General features: G+C 40.3%; 2 protein-coding genes and 1 pseudogene across 10 annotated transcripts in view; 2 read left to right on the plus strand and 1 right to left on the minus strand.

Moving 5' to 3' along the window:
- The window catches only part of Fbh1 (F-box DNA helicase 1), a 47,653-nt gene extending 34,655 nt beyond the window's left edge, over positions 1–12,998 (minus strand). For 3 of the 7 annotated variants that reach the window (XM_004854522.4, XM_087181307.1, XM_004854520.4), the window contains exons 1-3: positions 12,798–12,949; positions 3,067–3,222; positions 372–970 (exon numbers count right to left, since the gene is read on the minus strand). In XM_004854522.4, coding sequence (XP_004854579.1) covers positions 372–970; positions 3,067–3,222; position 12,798 — 756 coding nt within the window. In that variant the 5' untranslated portion in view covers positions 12,799–12,949. Of the gene's footprint in view, positions 1–371; positions 971–3,066; positions 3,223–12,781 lie in introns of all 7 variants that reach the window. The other 4 variants (XM_087181310.1, XM_087181311.1, XM_087181308.1 and 1 more) reach the window with 2 other exon arrangements.
- On the plus strand, positions 12,799–15,336 carry LOC147826338 (ankyrin repeat domain-containing protein 16 pseudogene; annotated as a pseudogene).
- LOC101726427 (ankyrin repeat domain-containing protein 16) overlaps positions 14,020–23,464 on the plus strand; it is a 65,132-nt gene continuing 55,687 nt past the window's right edge. For 2 of the 3 annotated variants that reach the window (XM_087181314.1, XM_087181313.1), the window contains exons 1-6: positions 14,020–14,194; positions 15,344–15,584; positions 17,878–17,920; positions 21,443–21,551; positions 22,012–22,173; positions 23,348–23,438. In XM_087181314.1, coding sequence (XP_087037440.1) covers positions 15,374–15,584; positions 17,878–17,920; positions 21,443–21,551; positions 22,012–22,173; positions 23,348–23,438 — 616 coding nt within the window. In that variant the 5' untranslated portion in view covers positions 14,020–14,194; positions 15,344–15,373. The remainder of the gene's footprint in view (positions 14,195–15,343; positions 15,585–17,877; positions 17,921–21,442; positions 21,552–22,011; positions 22,174–23,347; positions 23,439–23,464) is intronic. The other variant, XM_087181312.1, reaches the window with a different exon arrangement.

Here is a 23,464-nt window from a genome sequence, read left to right on the forward strand (position 1 = left end):
AACAAGGATGAAATGGAAAGAAGTATGAATTAAGTGTTAAAAGAGGTAAGATGTCAAAAAATATGACAGAACTTCTAAGTGGAATGGAGGGATCAGAGGCTCCCCTACCCACCATGGTGGGCCAGAACATGTAGTCTATAATCAGGACACACCAAATTATGTGTTTCAGAGTGAATACAGAGATGTGCTGGGATGATGTGCAAAGTGGCTGAGATGATAGGCTGGGAAAGTATGGAAGGCCTTAAAGGGCCCTAAGGGGTTTAGACACTATTCTGAAGGCAAATGGAAACTGCTACTTTTGAAGAGGCACTATAATCAGAAATATGCAAAGATTTTAGAGGGAAGGTCAGTTAACTGAGCACTTTACTCACCAGTGGGTCACTGATTATCTCCCTCCAGAGGTGACACACCAAGCTCAGATTCCCATAGAGGTCTTCCACAGGGAGGAAGGCAAAGATGTGCCTTAGGACTTCACTAGGCAGGCTACAAATGTGGCTCGGTACTTCTTGGCAGGGCAAGGTCCCAAGAAGCCCATAGTATGAGTCAGGAACGGGGTCCAGCCCAATGTCTTCAATGTCTTGGTCTATTTCTCCAGACGCTGCAGAGTGCCATGACAAACAGCCTTCTGCTTCTTGCCTGGCCTCCCTAGGCCTTGTGCATGATGAGGACAAATGATGCCATGGGGTTTTCTTAGTAACTCCATCCCACTCGCTGGTCCCTGTAGCCTTATTACGTTCTTCCTCAAAGGACCAAGACCGCTTCCTGGAAGGCAAAGCAGACCCTGACGAGCCCAATCTTGCCTCTCCATCACCTTGAGGCAGAGCACAAGTGTTCTCTGCAGGACAGATCATATCACCCTCAGAGTCCTGACAGCTGTCCTGGCCAACAGAACTGCTTTTGGCCATGTCATTGGTGCACTGCTGCTGGCCAGCTAGGAAGAACTCAGGATTGTTCCTTTGACATCCTTGACCTATAGAGAGAACCCAAAAACAATGGACAAAAAATCATCAATGACTGCTGACCTACAGCAGACCTAAATATGATAAACTAATATTCACTTATCTATGTTAACAGAGGAAAGAGATGGGTATGTGTTTATGGGTCAGGTGGTGATATAATGAATTCAAAAAATAGACACATATTTGGAAAGATACAGACACTGTCTTTCGATGGTGTGATGGCCTCCTTCACACCATGCAATGCATACAAGTACAAGGTCACATGCTGCATACTGGACATCCAAATGGACAGACAGAAAGGAAATGACTGCTCACATTCACACATCCACTCACACAATGCATCTCTCTTTGCTTGCTCCTGTGTCTAGGGTTGGATAAATAGGAAAAAACATGCTTTAGGTTAAAAGGGTTTAGCTCATTTGACAGAACTTCCTCCTGTGAAGCTATGAAAGAAAAATATTTTAAAATAAAGAAGAGGGAGAATTCTTTTCATATTATTAGAGTGATATCTAACCGCTGCTACATATTTATTTGCTCAACATTTACTAGGAACCTGTAACTGTGAGATAAATATAGAGAGGGGCCCTGACCTCAGACCTTTCAGGCATGCAAAGGAGCCAAAATGGCAATTTCACACATCACCACAGCATTTTCAAACTCCTAAAAATTATTTTTAAATGCCAATGAAGAAAACACCTTATTGATTTACAACTATCTATACCTATATCTATACCTATGTATTTCTTTCTAAATAGCTACAGCCAAAATTCTTACTGTGGAAAATAAGAGAATAGACTGAAACTACGTTTAGCCTTTTATTTAAGGACTTGAAATTACTAATTCTTCTACACTGGGGAAAAACAATCATAACTGCTTCTGGGGCAATGTGACAGAAACCCAGATTTTTAAAGTCAATAAGGTCTAAATCCTAATATTTCCTAATTGTCAAATTCTCACTAAGAGTTAAGACCTGGTATGCTCTACACTCACAGAGGTCTGAACAACTCAGCAGAGCGATGAGAAATTAACTTTTATTTATAAACTAAATATCAGACAATATATAATGAAGTTATAGTAGTTCCCAAAAGTGAGAAACACGTATTACAATATTTAAAGAAAACTAGGTAATATTTAAATTGTATTCTGAAATTAGATATATCAAAGAGAACTAAGGCAATTTGGATTAAATTAACAAGTATTAATAAATATAGGAATCCATCTGCTACAGGGAGGAGTAATAAGAAACTAAACTGCCAGGAGTGGAACTTTCATGTATTAATAACAAAATGTTTGAGGATCTGGTCATTCCACACTGTACATATGTATCAAATTATCACACTATACCTCATAAATATTATATATCAATTAAAAACTATAGTTAAAATTTTAAAATTAAAAAAGGTAAATATGAAGTGATGGCAAGTGTTAAGCTTGAGTCCGTTAGAGTAACAGGGAAACATTTTACTATACACTCTTTAAGAATAGCTGGGCCAGGGATCTAGCTCAGTGGTTCTGGTGCCTGCCTCACAAGCGCAAGGTCCCAAGATCAATCTCTGGTACCAAAAGAAAAAAAAAAAAAAAAAAGAATAGCTGTAACGAGAAGATAGAAAATTATCACATCCAAGAACATTAGCTCAATGATATTATATTTCAGACATTTTGGAAAATATAAAATCTGTAGTCAAGGAAGGGGTTACTGCAGTGGTCCAGTAACCACTGGTGACACAGGACACGATCTGCCATGAAAGCACTGGATGAGGAAAAAATTTCAAGGAAAAAAACCACAGAGGACCAAATGACAGTGTGAACAAAGATTTAACAGTCAAGTAATCGCACTGTTTCTGGACTGGAATAATGGTGACATAGGTCCATGTTTTTTATCACTTTATAATTACACAATCTAACAAGTTTTCTAGGGCTTTTACCAAATATTATTATCTGATGAAATTTTCATAGAAACTTTACAAATAATGAAAAAAATAGCCAAATTATTGCACCAGAACTACAAAATCACAGCAGTAATCATAAGTACTTTTGAACTGGAAGATATTAAAATGGCACACACACTACAGATTTTGAAATGTAAAATGCTTTTTTGAAGACGTACCCCTACTGCCTCTTTTTGTTCTGGGTCTAGGATAGAGACCATGGTTCAGATCTCTGTTTGTCCATCTTTGACCGAAGGGCTGGGTCACAGTCAAATGACTCCGAGCCAACTGTTGGCAGTCGATGGCTGTAAGATGCTTCCGCTTAAACCGTCTCACTGTTTTGTACCAATAGGCAGAAGAAATGGGATACTCATTAGTTATTATCAATTCTACAAGCTAGTTGGCAAGTTATACTCAATTTTTAGGAATATGATGACTGATAACTGTTTGTGTGGATTACCTGAACCACCCCTTTTCCTTTCCCTACATGCCCACCAACGTTCAGTCATTTCACAGCATCTGAACATTTCTTCCTTAGATTTAAGAAGAGCTAAGTGTGGTGGCACATAGCTGTAATCCCAGCTTTCGAGAGGCTGAGGCAGGAGGATCTTGAGTTTGAGGCCAGCCTAGGCTACACAGTGAGTTCAAGATCAGCCTAGACTACATAGGAAGTCTTTGTCTCAAGAAAACAATAAAAAATTTACAACAGAACTCTAAAATGACATTTTAAGAACCTAAAATGACTTTTTCTTTTTTTTACTCATACTCTCTAGAAGCCTTAATTGTGAAGAACTCATCAAAAAGAAGTTGCTACTAATGTATAACTGAGATTTTGGCATCTTTTTCTTGTTTTTGACTAAGCCACATATGTTCCTACAATAATCAGAAATATTTAAGAGTTGGCTATAGATTTGTTTAAACAATAAAAACGTATTTTTTGTCAAATGACTAAGGTTGTTTTTCTTAATTGTGATTTAAAAAAAAACCAACATACTGTACAAGGGTTGATGATAGCTTTTTAAAACCAGCTTCTCTAAGTCTCAGAAGCAAAATACAGTTAAAATAAAACAGGCTGTACATTCCTCAAGAGAAGGACCCTCATTGGGTATGGTGGCATACTCCTGAAATCCCAGCACTCAGGAGGCTGAGGCAGGAAGATCACTGCAAACTCGAGGCCAGCCTGGACTTCGAGGCCAGCCTGGACTTCATGGCCAGCCTGAACTACATGGTGAGATCCTGTGTCAAAAAAATAAATAAATAAAATAAAATAAAAGAGAGAAGGACCATTATGCACACAACTCTCAGCCCCAAGAACATCTCAGTACTGGGAACTTAAGAGGATAAGAGCAAGCCCACCCCAACCCTGAAAAAAATCAAATCCACTTTTCAGGACATTCAGAGGAAGAAATCTGCTATCCTCCTTTAGCAACAATTATAGCAGCAATTGCCCCTAGAATTCTGTTTCAAGAGTAGTACTGAAATAAAGAGGCTAGCAATATAATTCATTGGCAGACCATTTATCTAGCATGCATGAGACCCTCGGTTAGAAATAAATAAAATTTAAAATAAGACATGAAATTTTACCTCTTCTGTTCACAACCTTTCATATTAAGATAAACGACAAGTACTATTTTGCCTGAATGGGGACCTCTAATCAGACTGCAAAAGAGAGAAGATAAAGGTACAAGGGGCCTTCCAAGGCCCAGACAGATCTAGGTGTTTCACATACACTCAGCTCAACTACAGGAAAACCTTAGGCTTACAGCCAGCAAAACCAGTGACTCCATCAATCAAAGCGATCATATCTTCTGAGCTCTTTTCAACATTGCCAATTGCTTTCAAGCTCACAAGCACAATGTCTCTAATAAGGGAGATACTATGAGTTGAAGATGTAGCTCAGTGGTAGAGTGCTTGCCTACCATGCACAAAGCCCTGGGTTCAATCCCTAGCACCAAAACCAGTCAATAAGTAAAGAAGTGAATTAAAGAAGAGGAATTAGACACCATTAACAATAGAAATAGATATCAATAGATAGAGGCTAGCTCATGGAATTAGAAGGTGAACATCTATTGCCAAACTGGCCTAGACAAGAAGTTTTCATGGATAAAATAATCAAGTGGCACCAATATCACTCAAATTTATAGGATCCAACCAGAGACCTGTGTAGCTGAGTGGTGTAAGTTAGATAACACGTAAAGCTTCTGAAACTCAATGGAGAAACACGTAACCAATTACATTAGGCGTGGTTAAGAATTCTGATGTCCATCCAAATCTATATTCCTAAATCTGACTTTTGGAAATATGCAAAACTAAGGCTGACAGATTTGTGTAAGATTTCTATGTTCATATTTACAGAATGAACCCTGAAATTTTTTCTGTAAAGTATGTAAGAATGGCTTCATCCTAGGCTTTGTCAGCCAGCTAATTATAACAATAATGCTCTAATTTAAAATAGAAAACCTGCCAGGTGTGATGGCATACACCTGTAATCCCAGCACTTGGGAGGCTGAGGCAGGAGGATTGCTGTGAGTTTGAGGCCAGCCTGGGCTACATAGTGAGTTCAAGATCAGCCTGAACTACATAGCAAGACCCTGTCTCAAAAAACAAAACAATAATAATGATAATAATAATAATAAACCTAAAGTGCTGATATTGGCCATTAACTAGATAGATAAGTTTTAACCAAATGCTCAAGAGTAAAAACATGTAAGTATGCTCCAACATAAAGAATTAGTCTGCCTTTTTCACTACTGCATCTTCTGTACATAACACAGTGCCAGACATCTAGCACATGCCATGGCCTGAATGTGTTCCCTAAAATTCATATATTGAAATCTCAACATTCAAGCTGATTACATGAAGAGTTTGGATCTTAGAGAGGTGACTGGTTCATAAGGGAAGAGACCCCCATTAATGGGCTTAGCACCCCTTATGCCAGGTGAGGACACAGAAAAGACATCCATCTATCATCCAGGAAGTGAATCTTTATCAGACACCAAATCTCTGAGTGCTTTGATCCTGGACTTCTCAGCTTTCAGAATTGTGAGAAATAAATTTCTGTTGTTTATAAGTGACTCAGTTTCTGTAGCATTGTGAATAGACTAAGATAGTACATGTTCAATAACCACTGGGCAAAGTATGATGAGCAGGCCAAGGTTAAAGTGGTACGGGTGAGTGGTACAACAGCCTAAATCTAAATCACTAGGACTTGGCCAGGGCAGACACACAGGAAAACCTCCTTCAAGGTATAACACCAGACAGACAAGAGAACATCAAAAATGTTTAGGCCCTAAAAGAACTATTTCAGCAAAAGTAGGTAATACTGACAAAGGTATACTTTTATTTATGTATTTATTTCATAAAATACATCTGAATCTGAAGTGCTTGTTTGAAAAGATTAAATGTTTGCAGAATTCTAACAAAAGCACAGAAATAAAAGAGCTCATGGGTGTTTTGGAACACAGTGTTCTGTTTCCACAGAGTTCCAACAGATTCCAGTGTATTTTTGGCATATACCCATTATGGAAGGAGCTATGGTTAACAACTGGAGGAGGAGGGTACCCTGACTGGGAGATCTTACTAACATAAGATGATTGTATTACACACTGCAAATGGTGTTACCTGAACCATGACTTGCCTAGGGGATAGAGCTGGCATTTTCAACAGATTTACGTGTAAAAAAATAACTTTTCTGACTTTAGCAATGGTCAGAAAAACGAAACTGTATCTCAGATCTCTTTAGAGGTAAGTCTTGTGATGCATGAGTGGGAGCCAAGGACCTTGAGTCTAAATCTTCAGGTTAAACAAGTCATTTAATACCTCCTCAAAGCCCCTTAGAGGCTGAGTGGTATATCGAGAGACGCCTTCCCCTTAACAAGTGTATGTTATCACTAAAGATTATGAAAATGAGGAATAAAATAGCCTTCCACATTAAATTCACAGAATGAGATGACACATTATGTAAGTACTCATGACACCTACATTGAGGTTGACAACATCTACCTCTACACCTATGTCAAAACCTAGCAATGGACAGGTTAGGATATGACTACCACCTCAGCCTGAATGCCTCCTAAAAGACACATTTTTTTTTTAACAGTATTAGTGTTTTTGCTAAATTGTTTCCTTTAAAAAAAAAAAAGAAATTCTATTCTTTCTTGTACTTTTATTAATATGCCTTTTAAAAAAGCAGTTCAAATATAACTTTATCAAAATAAAAATGCTCAAAATGATACTTCTCCCATAAAACCTTCCTCCCTGAGTCACCTAAACCTAATGGTACTCCTCCATACTTACGTAGTGAGTGCACTTTACACATCTCTTAAAGGGCATTTATTGTTAGAAACCACTTGTGAGTTTGGAAGAAGTGAAGTTAAAGAGCGCTACATGATGAATGTGCACACATAAAGGGAAGCTATGCCTCATCCAGGTTCTTGTGGAAAGACATTAGAATTCCTTGTGAGGCTTTCCAAACTATATGAGGCCACCCAGAGATGTTCAAATCAGTCCTCTCCATACCAAAATGGGTATTTGTACCCTTCTTTGAGACTCTTTACCACAGTGACTAAGAGAAATGTGTCATATCCCTCTGGTCTAGGGCAGAAGAAAAAAAACTGAGAATATATAAAAATTATTTTGTCAAACAGCATTTTTCCTAGACTTAAATAAGCCCTTTCTTATACTTCTTTTTGTGGGATGGCTTTCTTAGAGTGACTTCCTCTGTCTCTTTCTCTGAGGTCCTTCTTTTGTAGGATCTCCATGTCTCTTTGCAAGCCTTCAGTTTTTTGGAGGACTACTAACCCCTTATGTCCTGCTCTTTGCTGAGTTCAAGATGGTCATGATCTGGGGTTTAGTCTTCTACCAGCTGTTAAATCTCTTCACTCTGATAATAGTTTATTCCATCTTAGCCCACTCTGACCCACATCATTCCCTAGAACGCACTACAGATCTAAAGGAACATGATGAAGATAGTAACTGCCTAGAATTCTTGGAGGAGCTATTATTGTTAAATATTGCCTTTTAAAAAGAAAGAATCAAGTTAACTTTCTAGTACAAGGTACCTAAGTGAGGAAACAGCTCATAACACCACTCTGTACTTAACTTTGCTAATTAGATAATTTGCTGAACCACCTAATCTCACCTGGTTAGTTTCTTCACATGCTCATCTTTTCTCTGGCTTTGTGAAGATGAACAAGCAGACACCTGGCTGCTGGTCTCGTCTTTGGAGATAAGACAGGTGCACTGCAACACAGCCTATTATGCTTCTACCTGACAGGCCCATTTGTGGCCTGTGAAACCTGAGAGCACAACTCAAACAGTTAACTGTGTTATCCCTCAACTCTAGCATTGTAAAAAATATTTAATGGAGCCAGGAAGCACTTAGTGAAACCACTGCATACATCTCTGAGATACTGGTAACAATTCTTTTTCCAAGTATGGATTTAATATTTGTCTTATACAAATTATTATTTTTAATATATCTTCATTGTATTGTTCTTTTTTATCACTATTATAGTCACAACAATTACTAGTGTAAGGATATATTAATATACCTTCTATACTTAGGCTAAAACCTCTATGGTCTACTAGGAAGAAGGAACCTATTCATTTCCAAGATTCAACACATACTGCCTCATGAGCAGCTGCTGACAAAATGAGCAACTAATGCTGGGCATGGTGGCGCACGCCTGTAATCCCAGCACTTGGGAGGCTGAGGCAGGAGGATCGCCATGAGTTTGAGGCCAGCCTGGGTTCCATAGTGAGTTCAGGGCCAGTCTAAACTACAAAGCCAGAACCTGTCTCAAACAGTATCATTTTTTGTGTGTGTGTGAAACATGAGAACCAAAGAAATTTAATAACAAATAAGTATTCAGAAAATATTAATTATATGGAAAATGTCACTACACACTATACACTTGTTATGGCTTGTGTCTAGCCTCATGCAGACGTAGGTCAGAGGTGGCTAGATCTAGAATATATGATGCTGGAATTAAGTGTGTGATGCTAGGATCAAGGGTGTGTGATTACTAAATTAGTCCACTGATTGGGTTGGCATAGTTCTGGAGTGGATAATGGAAAGGCCCTCCCTGGGTGTGAGTGCTACCCACTCTAAGGGCATGTAGCCTGGATAGAATATAGTGGACAGAAAGAGAGCTGCTGTGGATGCTTGTCGCTTGCTGCTTGTCACCTGCTGCTCCCTGTTTGCCCTGCTTTGCCATGGACTGCTTCTCCTCTGTGATTTCCCTCTATCATGCCACCGTCCCTTGGAGCAACAAACTATGAACTGAAACCTCTACAAACTATGAGCTATAATAAACCCTTCCTCCTTTAACTTTGGGTGTCAAGTATTCTTGTCCCAGCAACAAGAAAAGTAACTAAGACTCAAAGTGGGGAAAACACCTGAATATTTTGTCCTCATTAGTTCTAAAACAAAACAAAACAGTGCAGAAAGAGAACTAACTCAGCTCTCTCTCTCTCCACTCTAGCATTCACTCTTGATGTCCCTACCAGCGACCACATCCTGCTTCTCTCTAAGCCCAACAGGTCCAAACTAGTAGGCTCAATCTTTCCCAAATCTAACACCATGAAATACCTACTTCCTTGCAAACGTTCATTAGAAAAAGCAAGGATGGGTTGGGCAATTCACTCTATATGCTCCTCATAAAGGAAAGGAATAATGAGAGAAAAGCAAAGAAAAGATCACTGCTGTCTAAAATATATCTTTATATATTTGAAAGGCTTCTTCTACTATTAATTCACTCCACAACCACTTTTATGTAATTACTATGTCCCAGATTTATTATAAACTCCGTGAGGGCTTTCTGTATGGTATTTTTGGTGCTAAGTGTTATTACAGACATTGAGGATACAAAAATGAATAAGCCTGACCATAAGGCAGCTACCAAAACAAACACAAATTACTAAACATAAAGCAATATAATTGCTACATAAACACATGCACAACGTGCTATGGTAGTAAAGAAAAATGAATAGAGTTGGGCTGGGTATTTAGCTCAGTGGTTCCGCTGCCTGCCTCGCAAGCACAAGGACCAGAGTTCAATCCCCAGTACCAAAAAAAAAAAAAAAAAAAAAAAAAAGAATAGAGTTAAAGTTGGAAAAGGTTTTATGAAGAGTTGAGCTTTAGGGCTGGGAATTTAGCTCAGTGGTGCCAAGTGCAAGGTCCCAAGTTCGATCCCGGTACCAAAAAAAACAAAACACAAAAAAAAACACAAAGAGTTGAGCTTTAAAAGATAAATAGGACTCAGGCAGAAGAAAAATACTGTATATGCAAAAACACATAAGTGGGTGGGTATGGTAGTGCATGGCTCTGATCCTAGCACTTAGGAGGCTGAGGCAGGAGGATCACAGTGAGTTCAAGGCCAGCCTGAGCTCCATTGTCAGTTCAAGGCTAGTCTGAACAATGCAGCAAGATCCTTTCTCAAAAAACAACAATAAATAAACAACAGAGAAACATAGTAAAACACTGGTGTGGTAGAGAAGGTGAGTTTCAACAGAACAGAGGTTCACAGATATGTTGGAAAACAAGGCTGGAAATGAATTTGGAGCCACAAACTGCAAAGGTCCTTTAACTAGTGCTACTGGCCTTTATCATGTAGGCAATTCAGAGTATTATGCAGTTTTTAAGCAAGATCATTACACAAATTTAGATAAACATGGAGACTGTCAGAAAAATAAGTGAAAAAGTCCTGGTATTAACCTAGGTGAAAGTTGGCAAAGACTTGAGAGCAGCAGAAACTTAGCAAAGAGAAGAGATGACTGTCAATGAGTTGGGTTGTTTGTTTCTGTTTTTAAAAAACAGCAAGGCTAAGTGACATTTCTAGTAGAATAGTAAGAATGATGATATCATCAACCATTAAAGAATAAAGAAGAAAGTGTTTTTGTTTTAATCATTTAGGGAAGTTGAGATGGGATCTTGCCATGTAGTCTACAGTTGGCCTTGAACTTACTATATTACCTGAGCTGGCCTCAAACTTAAGATCCTCCTGCTTTAGCTTCTTGAGTGCTGGAAATAGGCAGGCACTACCACACCTGGCTGATTTAATCATTTTTTCATGGAGGGAGAGGCTTAAAATCTCAGTTTTGAAAATAATTTGAGATGCTTTGGTTAGAGATAAATTTCTAGGAATCAGGAAACATCACAGCCAGAAAAGCAAAGACAGAATCTAAATTCAGTTTCCAAATAAAAACCAGCCTAGGAAGGATATGATTAGCAGAAAAAATGAAGATGGCAACATATCTGAAATTAGAATTTGAAATGGAATAGTCTGCTGTATTCACAAATCAGGAAATGTGTCAAATAATCAGTACCCCCAATCACCATAGCTAAATGTTACATACTCAGAAAATACAAAACAAGGAAAGCCAGCCAGGTATCAAACCACGGTGTCAAGGACAACTACATGTGAAGTAAACTAGTAAAGGCCGGACCACAAACTCCTAAATCCTCCACAAAAGAAATGGGCAGCCCAACTGGAAAAATAAGTGACACCCCAGAAATAGCTCCATGAATTAGCTTACTGCATAGCTCCCACTCCCTCCAGAACAGGCTTTTGCACTAGAAAAACCATACAGCCTGTGAGACAGATTCATATACTGTATCACTCACACTCTATTATCATTATCTCGTTATCTAAAAGAGGATATAAACCAAAGCAAGTTCATAAAGCAGAAAGGAGAAGCAGGATCTAGAACACCAATTAACCGTTTATCCTGGACTTCATGTATTCCTATTGCGCACCATGTCTCAGTTTTGTTAAAAAAAACAAAAACAAAAACAAAAACGGAAACTGGAAGCATATGGCAAGAAATAACGGGGACACTTGTAGTTAGAATGGGTCAGAGGGTCGGAGTGGAGCATCAGGTGCAGAAAATGTGAAGCTACTAAATGACTCAATTTTCGGTATGCACTGTCTACAACAGCAACAGTAAGAACACTGCTTGGCATGTTCTAAAATACGGTGCATTTCAAAGCACTTTTTATATCTTCTTTATTTTTGGAGTGGTAAAATACAATAAACAATAAACATCGAAAAACTTGATATTTGAACCTGGGTCCGTCCCCAATGACTACACCACTAAGTAACTTAACTAAGTAGAACCAGCTTATTAGTAAAACAGATTTATTATGATTCCATCCCAGAGTTTTTCATGAACTAACTTCATTAGATCTTAAGTTCTCTGCCTATGAAAGTAGAATGAAGCCTTCCTTACAGAATTGTTTGTGGATTAGATAATTAATGTCAAGTGCTTCATAAACTACAGAGTGCAATACGAAATGTAAAGGGTAATTGCTTCTAGCCCTGACAAATCGGAGACTCCCCTAACCTCTCAAAAGAACTAAAAACACCAAGAGGTTAAATGACTATTAGTTCCTCATAAAGTCGGGTAAAGAAACCAACACCTAACCTAATTAATCTCTTCCATCACCACAGCTTGCTCAGATCTCAACCAATCCCTCAAAAGCCCAATGCTTTCCCACATCACCTTAATCTTCTTGTATTCAGGTAAGGGGGGGGTAGGCAACCAATGAAAAGGGGACAACAGAGTAGCATAAAATGACTTGCCCAAGGTCAAAACATCAGAGTAGCAAAGCCTGGCTTGCCAGCAGCCGGAGACTTCTCTCCTGCCTCTTTTTGCCAGCCCCCGAGAAACCGCGAATTGCCGGACCCGGTCCTGGGCCTCAGGGAGGAGCGTGGGGACTCAAGCTCGGCTGGAGTTCACGGGCGCCCCGGCCTCCTCAGTGCATACCCCGCCGCAGCCGAGCCCCACACCCACCACGGGCCCGGGCCGCACCCCCGAGGCTGTGACCCCAGCAAGGGGCCTAGAACGTAAGTTTCCCACCCGGCGTAGACCCGCCCGCACTCCCTGCCGTGCCTAAGGTCTCACGCACTATGGTGCTCCGAACTCAGGCTCCTGTCGCCGACACGGCCGCCAGACCCGCACCGCTAGCCGTCCAGTCCAGCCGCCCCGGCTGCAAGCTCCTCCTTCGGCCCCAGACAGCAAGCAGGGACCTCGACCGACTTCCTCTGCGAGCTCCGCCCCGCCACAACCCAGGGAAGCACCCTCCGCTGGCGCTGACGGACGGCCTCCGAATCCAATAGAGACGCGCAACAGGAAAGGAAGTACTGACTGACGGCCCCTGAGGCCAATCGGAATGCGCGACTGCAGGGGGCGCGGCCACTGCTAACGAGCCACGCCCCGTCCGCGCTTCCGCTCGCGCGGAAGAGACGCGGAGAACTTTCCCAGAGTTCCTTAGAGCCGACCTGGTCTTCGAGGAGGGCTGAGATAGCGGCGGCGGGGAGGGATGGGAACGACAGCCTTTTGGTGAGGACAGAGTTGGCGGACGGGAACACTGCTCCATCCCCAAGAGGCCTGGACAGTGTTGACCCCGAGTAGTGGGAGGCCCTGGAGCACTGCAGCCCTGCGCCCTCTGTAGGCAGACTGCAGGGGAAGGGACGCGTAGGCTCGGCGTTGGGGAGTCGACCGCGCTCCGGCTCAACAGCCTCTGGAGCTTCCCCCACCCCAGCGGATCCCTCCTTCCCACTTCGGGGCTTTACGATAGCGGTGCACTCCCTCTCCCTGACGTTTTCGGCCCAAGTCACTCCTGTCTGGGGAGCGGCTCCAGGACATCAGATACACCCACGTACCCTGATCTGCGTGGGCTCCGCGCATTTGGAGCACTGTAGCAGGAGCGGGCCCCATCCCCTGGAAGAACCACCACCCCACACTAGAGACTGGGGTTTCTCCCACCTTGGGGCGAAGGGCGTGCGTGTCGGGGGGGGGGGGCAGACCGCAAAAGGGGGATCTAATAGGACTGAGGGCGGAGCATCTGGGAGGAGGGTCACGAGCAGGAAGTGGAAGTCCTGGCCACCGGCCTGTTTAGCCCACCCTACTGGGGCGCCAGCCCCCGCCCCTGCAGCTGACAAGTGGGACTCGGGGTCCCTCCCATTCGTACCGGGCCTGGCCCTCGGTGAAGAGTACAACGGGGGACCCAAGGCGCCTCTGCAGGCTGGTGCAACAGGGCCGGCTTCGCGCCCTGCAGGAGGAGCTGCAGGCCACCGGAGGCAGCCAGGCCCTGGCAGGAGACACCCTCCTCCATTGTGCCGCCCGCCACGGGCGCCTGGACATACTAGCCTATCTGGTCGAAGCCTGGGGCATGGACATCGAGGCCGCCAACCGAGACTACAAGAGGCCTCTGCACGAGGCTGCCTCCATGGGACACCGGGACTGCGTGGGCTACCTGCTGGACCGAGGGGTGGCGGTGGACTGCCTGAAGAAGTCCGATTGGTAGGTGGATCCTGAACGACAACCCACCTCCTCACTTCCCACAGAATCAGATTTTCATGTACTATGTCGGCCATTCCCCATTTGCACCATAACTTTTCTCAGTCCGTAGTTCTCTGTCCAGGCCTGCTCGACAGCAGGATCGTCCTTCTCCATCCTTCCTACCGTTTTGGGGTTAACTCTTTGGTAGAGGCAATCACTTGCCTTTGTGAGACAAAAGAAAATATAATCAAACAGAATATAATCAGTAAATTGTACTCAAGGATGTGATGTTCTTCTGGGGTCGTCTAGCTAAGTGTCTACTTCATCAGTTGCGTTTTTTGTTTTTGTGGGGGTCTTTTTTTGGTGTTTTTTTTTTGGTACCAGAGATCGAACTCGGGACCTTGCGCTTGTGAGGCAGGCAGCAGAACCACTGAGCTAAATCCCTGGCCCTAGTTGTGTTTTTTAAATTGAGAGTACTACAATCTACATACTTAGATTTTTAGCAGTTATACTTGTACTGTGTGTAGAGCACTATGTGCTGTTATCACATGTGTAGTCTTGCATAACCACTATAATCAAGATGTTTTGTGATCACACACATCAATCCCATTTTGTTTATTAGATTGACATCATTTTTATTACTATGTCTGGTTGCTCAGAGGTTGTGAACCTTTTAAGGCTTATAATAATGAAGTGTCTGCCTTCAAGTGATTCCTGATCTGCTGTGAATAAGAAACAGGAGAGTGGTGTGTGTAGCTCAGTGGTACACTGAGCCTAGCATACACAAGGTCCTGGATTCCATGCCCAGCTCTGTAAGGGGGAGCAGGGGACACACAAGAGAGACTCATATAGTTAAATAAAATACATCTTCCTCACATGGTAGAAAAATAGACTTGAGGGTTGTCGATCATTTTTATTAGCTCTGTCCCAATTCACTCCTAACGAGGGTCATAGGCAGTTTTGCCTCCCAGGAACTGTCTGCTGAAGGTGCACTATCATTTTCCCTTTGTTTTTCCTGCCAAGATTCTCATATCAAGCAAGGAAGTTGCTAGAGGTGTTTTCCTGCCTGCTAGACACCCATTCTCTAGGTTTTCCATCTTGTGTCAAGGATGTGCATTTCCTGGAGGCCTGGCCCCTCCCTTCTAATATCAGCTGTCTTGTATCTGACAGCTTGTCCTGGTTGGCTTTAGGACTCCTCTGATGATGGCTTGCACAAGAAAGAATCTCGAGGTGATCCAGGACCTTGTGGAACATGGTGCCAATCCACTTCTGAAGAACAAAGATGGCTGGAACAGTTTCCACATTGCCAGTCGAGAAGGCAACCCTCTGATCCTCCAATACTTGCTCACTGTTTGCCCAGATGCTTGGAAGACAGAGAGCAAAATTAGAAGAACTCCGCTGCACACTGCAGGTACAGCCTGCAGCTCTGTAAATATGCAGGCATATGTGTGCAGCCTGCTTCACCCAGCACTGTTGAGTATCATCTTGTTCAAGTCACGTGGAGAAATAAAGGAATTGGGGAAATAGAGGACAGGGAATAAGAACATCTTGGGATCTTTTGGCAGACCATTAGTTTCTAAAGCTACTGTAATTTGACTAGCATGTCCTTCTTATATTAGTTCACTTTTCATGTCTTATCTGTCTTACCCTCCCTAGTAAGGTAGTAAGCTCTTTCTGTTACTTACAAAGTCTTGGACCTTGAACAAAAAACTTGGCCGAGGTCTGGGGATTTAGCTCAGTGGTTCTGCAGCTTGTCTTGCAAGCGGGAAGTCCCAAGTTCGATCCCCGGTACCAAAAAAAAAAAATCTTGGCCTCTTTCTTCCTTGAACAAGTTTCTTTATCAGCAAAATAATGTTGTAATGATACCCATGTCACAGTGTCCTTGGATTTAAGGAGCATGGTTATAGAAGGCTGCACAGTAGGAGGCGGGAGGAGGGGTGAGCCAGCAAAGCTTTATCTGTATTTACAGTCGCTCCCCAGCTCATATTACCACAATTGATTGCATTACCACTGGAATTCAGATCAGCAGCATTAGATTCTCATAGAAGCATGAACCCTACAGCAAACTGTACATGTGATGAATCTAGGTTGTACATTCCTTGAAATCATCCCGAAACCATTCCTCCCACTCCTATCCCTATCAGTAGAAAAACTGTCTTCCATTAAACCAGTCCCTAGTGCCAAGAAGGTTGCAGACCACTCCTTTACACATAGTGAGCACAGAATAACCTGTTGCTTCTATTATATCATTTTCGTTGTTACTAAAAGCCAGAGGGGGAAAAAAGTATTTCTTCATATCCTTTGTAACATCACAGTGGTCTACATTTAATGTTCATTGTTAAATGCCTGGGCCCAGGTATGTTTCTCTTTTAGTGATAATGTCAAATACAAATTTGGGGTTTGGTTTTCATTGTGTAGTGATCTTTAATTCTGAATTAACTATATTTAGATTATTTTAAAAGGAGAAAGAGTCATACGATCTGAAGAGAAATCAAAGTATAGATTATTTTAAATTTAGGGAAAAGCAAAATTGCTGTGATATAAGTGGGTATTAATGGGCTCAGGAGTCCAGAACAAGAAATATTTTAAGGTAATCTTTAGTCTTCTAGGTAATGCATTGAATTAGGACACAGAGCTTTTAGTTTCTCTAAAAATCAATGCCTCTGTCATCATATAGTCTAGGAAACATGCATCCAATTATTCTCTAGTCATAGTTGGCACTTATGGATGAAAGAATCTTTTCTAAAACTTTGTAAGTAATAGAAAAACATTTCTGTAGCTCGTAAATTATTTGCCTAGCCTCTTAAGTACATACACATTCCCCTGGGAAAACAGTTAGCACCTTGCTATTCACCCAAAATAGGGGAGGACAGATAGTCAAAATTTTTATTATTGAGTATAGCTTTTTTTGTTTTGAGACAGGGTCTCACTATGTAGCCCAGGCTGGCCTTGAACTCAGTGATCCTCCTGCCTCAGCCTCCTGAGCGCTGGGATTATAGGTATGCACCTCCATGCCTGGCTAAGTATAGTTATTTTTAGTAAGAAAACTAAATTCCTGGTTTTGTCATGGATTGCTTTTGAAATATTTTCCCATTTCCTAGAAAAAACTGGCCTTGGGGATTTGCAGCGTAAAAATGGAGAGATAAGTTTAAGATCGAAAGTTTGAAGCAGCCGCGGTGGTGCATACCTGTAATCCCAGCACTTGGGAGGCTGAGACAGGAAGAGCACCATGAATCCAAGATCAGTGTGGACTACATAATAAGTTCAAGGCAAGCCCGAACTGCATAATGAGACCCTGTCGCAAAAAAGAAAAAAAAGTACTCATAAGGTTAAAATAAGTGTTTGGCTGTGCACATGTAAAGTAAAAATATTGTTCTTTAGGACTTACCCAGTTAAATTTTATTTTATTTTTATTTGTTTGTTTTTTGGTACCAGGGATCGAACTCAGGACATTGCACTTTCAAGGCAGGCAGCAGAACCACTGAGCTAAATCCCCGGCCCTAAATTTTATTTTTTTCAGAAGTAACAGCATACCAACTTCAGTTACTCCTTCCTGTAAGTCATAACTAAAAAATGGGGCAGAGAGGAGTGCCAGGAAAAAACGAATTTTTTTTCACAGGGCCTTGTGCATGTACCCATCGAGCTACATCCCCAACCATGAAGCATTTTATGTATGCATTAATTTTCCAACTCTGTTCTTCTAGCAATGCATGGCTGTTTAGAAGCAGTAAAGGTGCTTCTTACAAGGTAAGAACAGAACTGTAAATTGGGGGAAGTAATGTGTTAATTATAACAAGGAGTTAATATGTGTTATATAAAGGACTTGAACATTCAGAAAACCGTAACTTCCAAAAGAAAAGCAAAGAATATAAGCAGACAACTCAAAGAATATAAAGCTGAAATAGTTAAGAAACAAGACAAAATTTTAGTGACAAAGTTGTCTGTTCCTGTATTCAACAAACATGTATATTCATTCAGTACCTAATATAAACTACCCTCTGGAAGCTAGGGATGTAGCTCAGTGCTAGAGCATTTGCGTAACATGTATAAGGCCCTGGTTTTAAACCCCAGCACAGTCAGTCAAGCAACTAAGCAAGAAGATTTTAAAGGATGATTTTCAGGGTGGTACTGCTGGTGGCACTTGCAGGGAATTGAATACGGCAAAACAAGCAGCTCTGGGGGAAAGGTGATAATTGGCCTTTTGGGACCTGTGCCTGTCAGATATCTTAGTAAGCCAGTTAGATACACAGGTGGTCAAAAACACAAATTTGAGGCTTGTAAACGTAGAGCTGACAATTGAGATTAGAAATGTATGAGAATGCTGTACATGGTGGTGCATGCCTGTAATCCCAGCACTTGGGAGGCTGAGATAAAAGGATCACTGTGAGTTTGAGGCCAGCCTAGGCTACATAGTGAATTCAAGGCCAACCTGAATTATATAGTGAGACCCTGTCTCAAAAAACAAAAAAATAGAAATGTATGATCTGAGGAAATAATGTATTATTAGAAAAGGGCACTTAACACTTGAGTCCTGAAAATACTGCTATATGGAGGGCTTGTCTGCTGCAAATGGGAGCATACTTGGTTGTCTTCAAATTTATAAATATTTTTTCCTTATTTAAGGAACAACTTTTTTTAATGCCTTCACATGTCAGGATCTGGGTAATAAAATACACATAGTTCTTCCTCTAGTGGAGCCTGTAACCTAGTGTCTTAGTTACTTTTCTCATTGCTGAGACAAAATACAGTGGTACCTCAGTTCACCAACTTAATTCTTTTCATGAAAAAAAATTAATGAATTCTGCAACCAGAATAGCGCAAAGAATTAAGTTCATGAACCAAAGTACCACTTACCTGACATGCAAAGTTAAAGGAGGAAAGACAGGTGTCCTATCAATCAGTCTTCTTGTTTGCATGAGACACACTCATATGTCTTTATTTGTTTTATATTGACTATTTTTGCATACTTTTTTATTTAGAAGGTTATATTGGCCTTTGATGTTTGTTTCTAGTGAAACTTTTTCTTTTTCTAGTGAAATCTTATAATAAATTTTGGTTGTTTTCTTTTACTAATTCATGTTTATTTTGTGAAAAATAACCTATAATTTTGTGCTACAATCTATAAAAACTTATTGTAAGTACATTAGATACAATTTTTGTACTTCTCCAGCACTCTTTTACAATGCAAAATAGACATGTCTGGATCAGTGAGACTGAATAGCAAGGAAGTGCCCAAACATCTGCAAAAGAAAAAACTGGGAAAGGGGAGAGATGTTAGCGTATTAGAGAGGAAAAGTCTGTGTTATGAAATGAAAAGACAAAAAAGACATCTCCTTATTGTCAACTACTCATAATACAGAAATGATAGAACTTGAAACAAGAAATAAAAGTGAAAAAATTCCAATAGTGGTCAATAATTACAATAATTCTATGGGTGGTGTTGACAGAGTTGACCAACATCTAACAAGCTATCCCATAATCAAAAAGCAAGGAAGAAAAGCATTATAAAATATTTATGCACCTTCTAGACCAATACGGAACTTGTTTGTTGTTTATTCAAAACAAGGGGGTTCAAAAAGTCATTTACAATTTAAATTAGGTCTAATAGACCAAATAATTGAAAAATACAGGATAGCAAAACGACGTCCATCATTAATGTCTTCATCATTACATTTAGTGGGTAGACATTTTATTAGAATTATACCACCCACAGAAATAAAAGGAAAAGCCAACACGACAATGTAGTATGTTGTTCAAAGACAGACAATAATGCAAAAAGAATCAGGAAAGAGATTAGGTACTACTGTTATTATTAACATTTTGTTGTGTATTGAATGTTTTAAGATACACCATATGCAGAAAAATTATTGAATAAACTTGATAAAATTGTTTTTATACTTTCTGTATTTTTTTAAGCAAAGCATTTATTGATACATTTTAGATATACATAATGATAACATTCATCATAGGGAATTTGTACCAGTACATGATATATCTTGCTTTTTTCCTCCCCCATTACCCCCCATTATGTACAAAAGGTTTGTTTCCATTTTTTTCTTTTTCTCTTTCTTTTCTTGTCGCTTCTTTCCCTTCCCCCTCCCTTGTTCCCTTTCTCATTTGAACATTTTCTTCCCATTTCCCAATGTCTGTTGTACATTTTAGTCCTTATCTCCACCTTCAGTTTTTCACACAAGAGAAACAATGTGGTATTTAAACATCTATTATATTATAAAAATTAACAAAAAATATGAAAATTTTTGTGTTTTTTGTCATCCTGCATTTAAATAATTGGACTGGTGGTTAAATGTTTTGAGCAGGAGTGGATTTATCCATTGATATTGGAAAGAGGATTGGTTGCTATTGAAGATGATGGAGCTAGGCAGGAGTCAAGATGAACATTAGAAAGCTGTTTCTACTGGATAAAGAACATGTGGTTTTTTTTATAAAATGGAGTACTACTCAGCAATAAAGAACGAGAAACTAGAGACATTTATAGTTAAATGGAAGCATATTGAGCCATACTCTTAAGTGAAATAAATAGGACACACATGTGTAAATACCAAATAGTTTCTCTAGTGTGAGAAACTGAAAGTGTAAATAAGGATTAAAATGATTAAAACGAAAAATTGATAATTTTAAATAGGAAAAGTTCCAAAGGTGTAGGGGTGGTGAGAGGGGAAGGGGAAAGGAAAAATTATGAGAAAAGAAAAAAAATGGAAACAAAATCTATGTAAATAGGGAAGGGTGGAGGGGGTGAAGGGCACACAGGTAATGGGGAAAAAAAGAAGACCCAAGATACTTCATGTACAGGTACAAGCACCCAGTGATAAATGTAAACATATTGTATACCCAAACTGTACCAATAAAACAATTTAAGGAAAAAAAAAAGCTGTTTCTAGTTAACTTGGTCTTAAAGGGTGAAAGCAGAGACATAGGGAAGGATATCGATGTTTTGCATAGTTTGCAGAATTGAGAGATTTGGGTTATGAACGATAAGGGAAAAACAGTAATGAGTACCTCTTAGCTTCCGGTTTGAGAAACTGGAAAGGCGAAAGTGCCATCCAATGGGATAGAGGAGGTGAGAGGAAGAAGTCCTAAAGACTGAAAGCTCAGTGTAGATACTGAGATGGGGAACCAAAGGAGAGAGCTCCAGATTCGCAGATCATCTCTGAAAGGCTTATAGTCTATCTGAGACGATCAAATATCAACAGTCCTTTGAGTTTGAGGTGGTGAATGTTCACATCCAGTTATTTTTGGTTTGGGCTCTAGGTGCCAATATGAACCAGACTGCAAAGACAGCTGTGGTGTTACCCCCTTTATGGATGCAATTCAGTGTGGTCACATTGATGTAGCAAGGCTGCTCCTCACAAAACATAAGGTATTAAAATAGTTTTACTACTTTGGTTCTTCCTATAAATTTTAGATCACAGGATAAGCGAACACATCATTATTCAAATCCCAGCTCTGCCAAGTTCCCCCAGGGATCTCTTTAACTGTCAATGTATATCAATGATCCTATATGTAAAATAAGACAAATTTCATTTCTTCAGAAGGTTCCTACAAGGATTAAATAGTATAATGTACATACAGTGGCTAGCAAATTATTCAGTAAATAGCAATGCTTTTAATAATAACAGACTGGTCTTGGTAGCACTTTTGGCATTATAGTCTGGCACATTGACTCTTAATTATATTTTTGGCTACAATCTTTTGAGAATCAGACAAAAGCCCTGCATCCTTTACCCAGAGAGATGTGTATAGACAACTAAGTTGCCAAAATATCAGCAGGTATATGGACCCAGGCTTTGTACCTTCTTTATTCCTCTCTTGTCTACTAGGCATGCTCTTCAGCTGAGGATAGCCTGGGAGCCCAGGCTCTGCACAGGGCAGCAGTCACTGGGCAAAATGAAGCCATCCAATTCTTGGTGTCTGATCTTGGCATCGATGTAGATGTGAGAGCAGCAACAACCGGTCTCACAGCGCTTCATTATGCAGCTAAGGTTTGTCTGTTGTTCTGATGGTGTTCCTACTTACTTAGGCTTGCTTTGCACCATTGATAGCTCTGCAGTCCTGGTTCCTTTAGCTCCATCTTTATAGAAAAAATTACCCATACTCCTGAAAAGGTCACAATTCTAAGAAGTCCTTTATCCCCTTCAGTAGAAACCTGACCTTATTTCTATACAAAAACTGAAAAAATCTTTTATTCTTTGGAGTCCTTGGCCCTTATGCCCCTTCCTAACATTTTTGTTTTCAGGAATAACATTACTTAAAGCCATAAAGATCATTGTATGAAATTCCTAGCTCTTTATCCTTACACTGGATTTCAGAAGTTAAAAATGTCTTGAACTGGAGCAAGAGAATTGCATTTACTGGTCTTGTCAATGTGTAAAGCATTGAAGATGTTCAAAATTTTTTCACTAGAAAAGGAGCCTTTTTAAGTTCTGAGAGTCTTGCATGTGTCTCTACATTATATAGTGGCCACATGCCTTTACTTATTTTTCTAGAAGCAGGAATAAATTTTTCTCTGATGAACTACACTCTCCTGTCTAATTTCCCCATTATGAGCAAATGGAGAGATATGTAAGGATGGAGTGAAAATCTTGTCCATGGCTACAGGGGGAGAAAAACTAGTGGCAAAATTGAGCCTTGATTTTGTTCTCACTATGAACTAACACACCAACTGGCTAGATAAAGAGAATATAAATTACTTTATGTATAATGCTGCCTGTGATAAGGTTACAGTCTTCAATTTATCTCTTCCCTAAAGATTTTATTAAAAAATATATCTGCTTGGGAAGTTTTGGCATTGTGAGTTCTATAAAAACCACAAGATTTATACTGCTTATTCTGATGGAAAGCCAACTGTATTAGGTCAGTAATGTGGTCTACAAAATTGATAATCTGTATCTTGATAATTAAATGTTGCCCTTTGATGGACAGGGACCAGGTCTTTCCTTGGTAGGCCCAGTATCCAGTGAAGTAAGCAATAAATTGTTGAATGATTAAGTGCATAATAAAATGCATTTAAATAAATGAAGGCAAGTTTTAAGTTCCCTTGTTTATTGGAAGCTCTTTCCCAATTAGTCATTAAAATGTAATTTAATGGCTGAGGGTAGAACTCGTTAGTAGAACACTTGCCTAGCACAAGCAAGGCCTCCCTCAAACCTGGAACAGTTGCTGGACAGTGACCTGCACTTGACGTGGACCGTGAGGGTGAAACTGACCTATGAGATAGCAGTGGGCCTCAGCTACCTTCATTTCAAAGGTAATTTCCACTGGGACCTCACATCA

Source organism: Heterocephalus glaber, unplaced genomic scaffold, assembly GCF_053883595.1.
Source record: "Heterocephalus glaber isolate CG9 unplaced genomic scaffold, H.glaber_assembly_v1.0 deba00001472, whole genome shotgun sequence".
Taxonomy (NCBI): Eukaryota; Metazoa; Chordata; class Mammalia; order Rodentia; family Bathyergidae; genus Heterocephalus; species Heterocephalus glaber.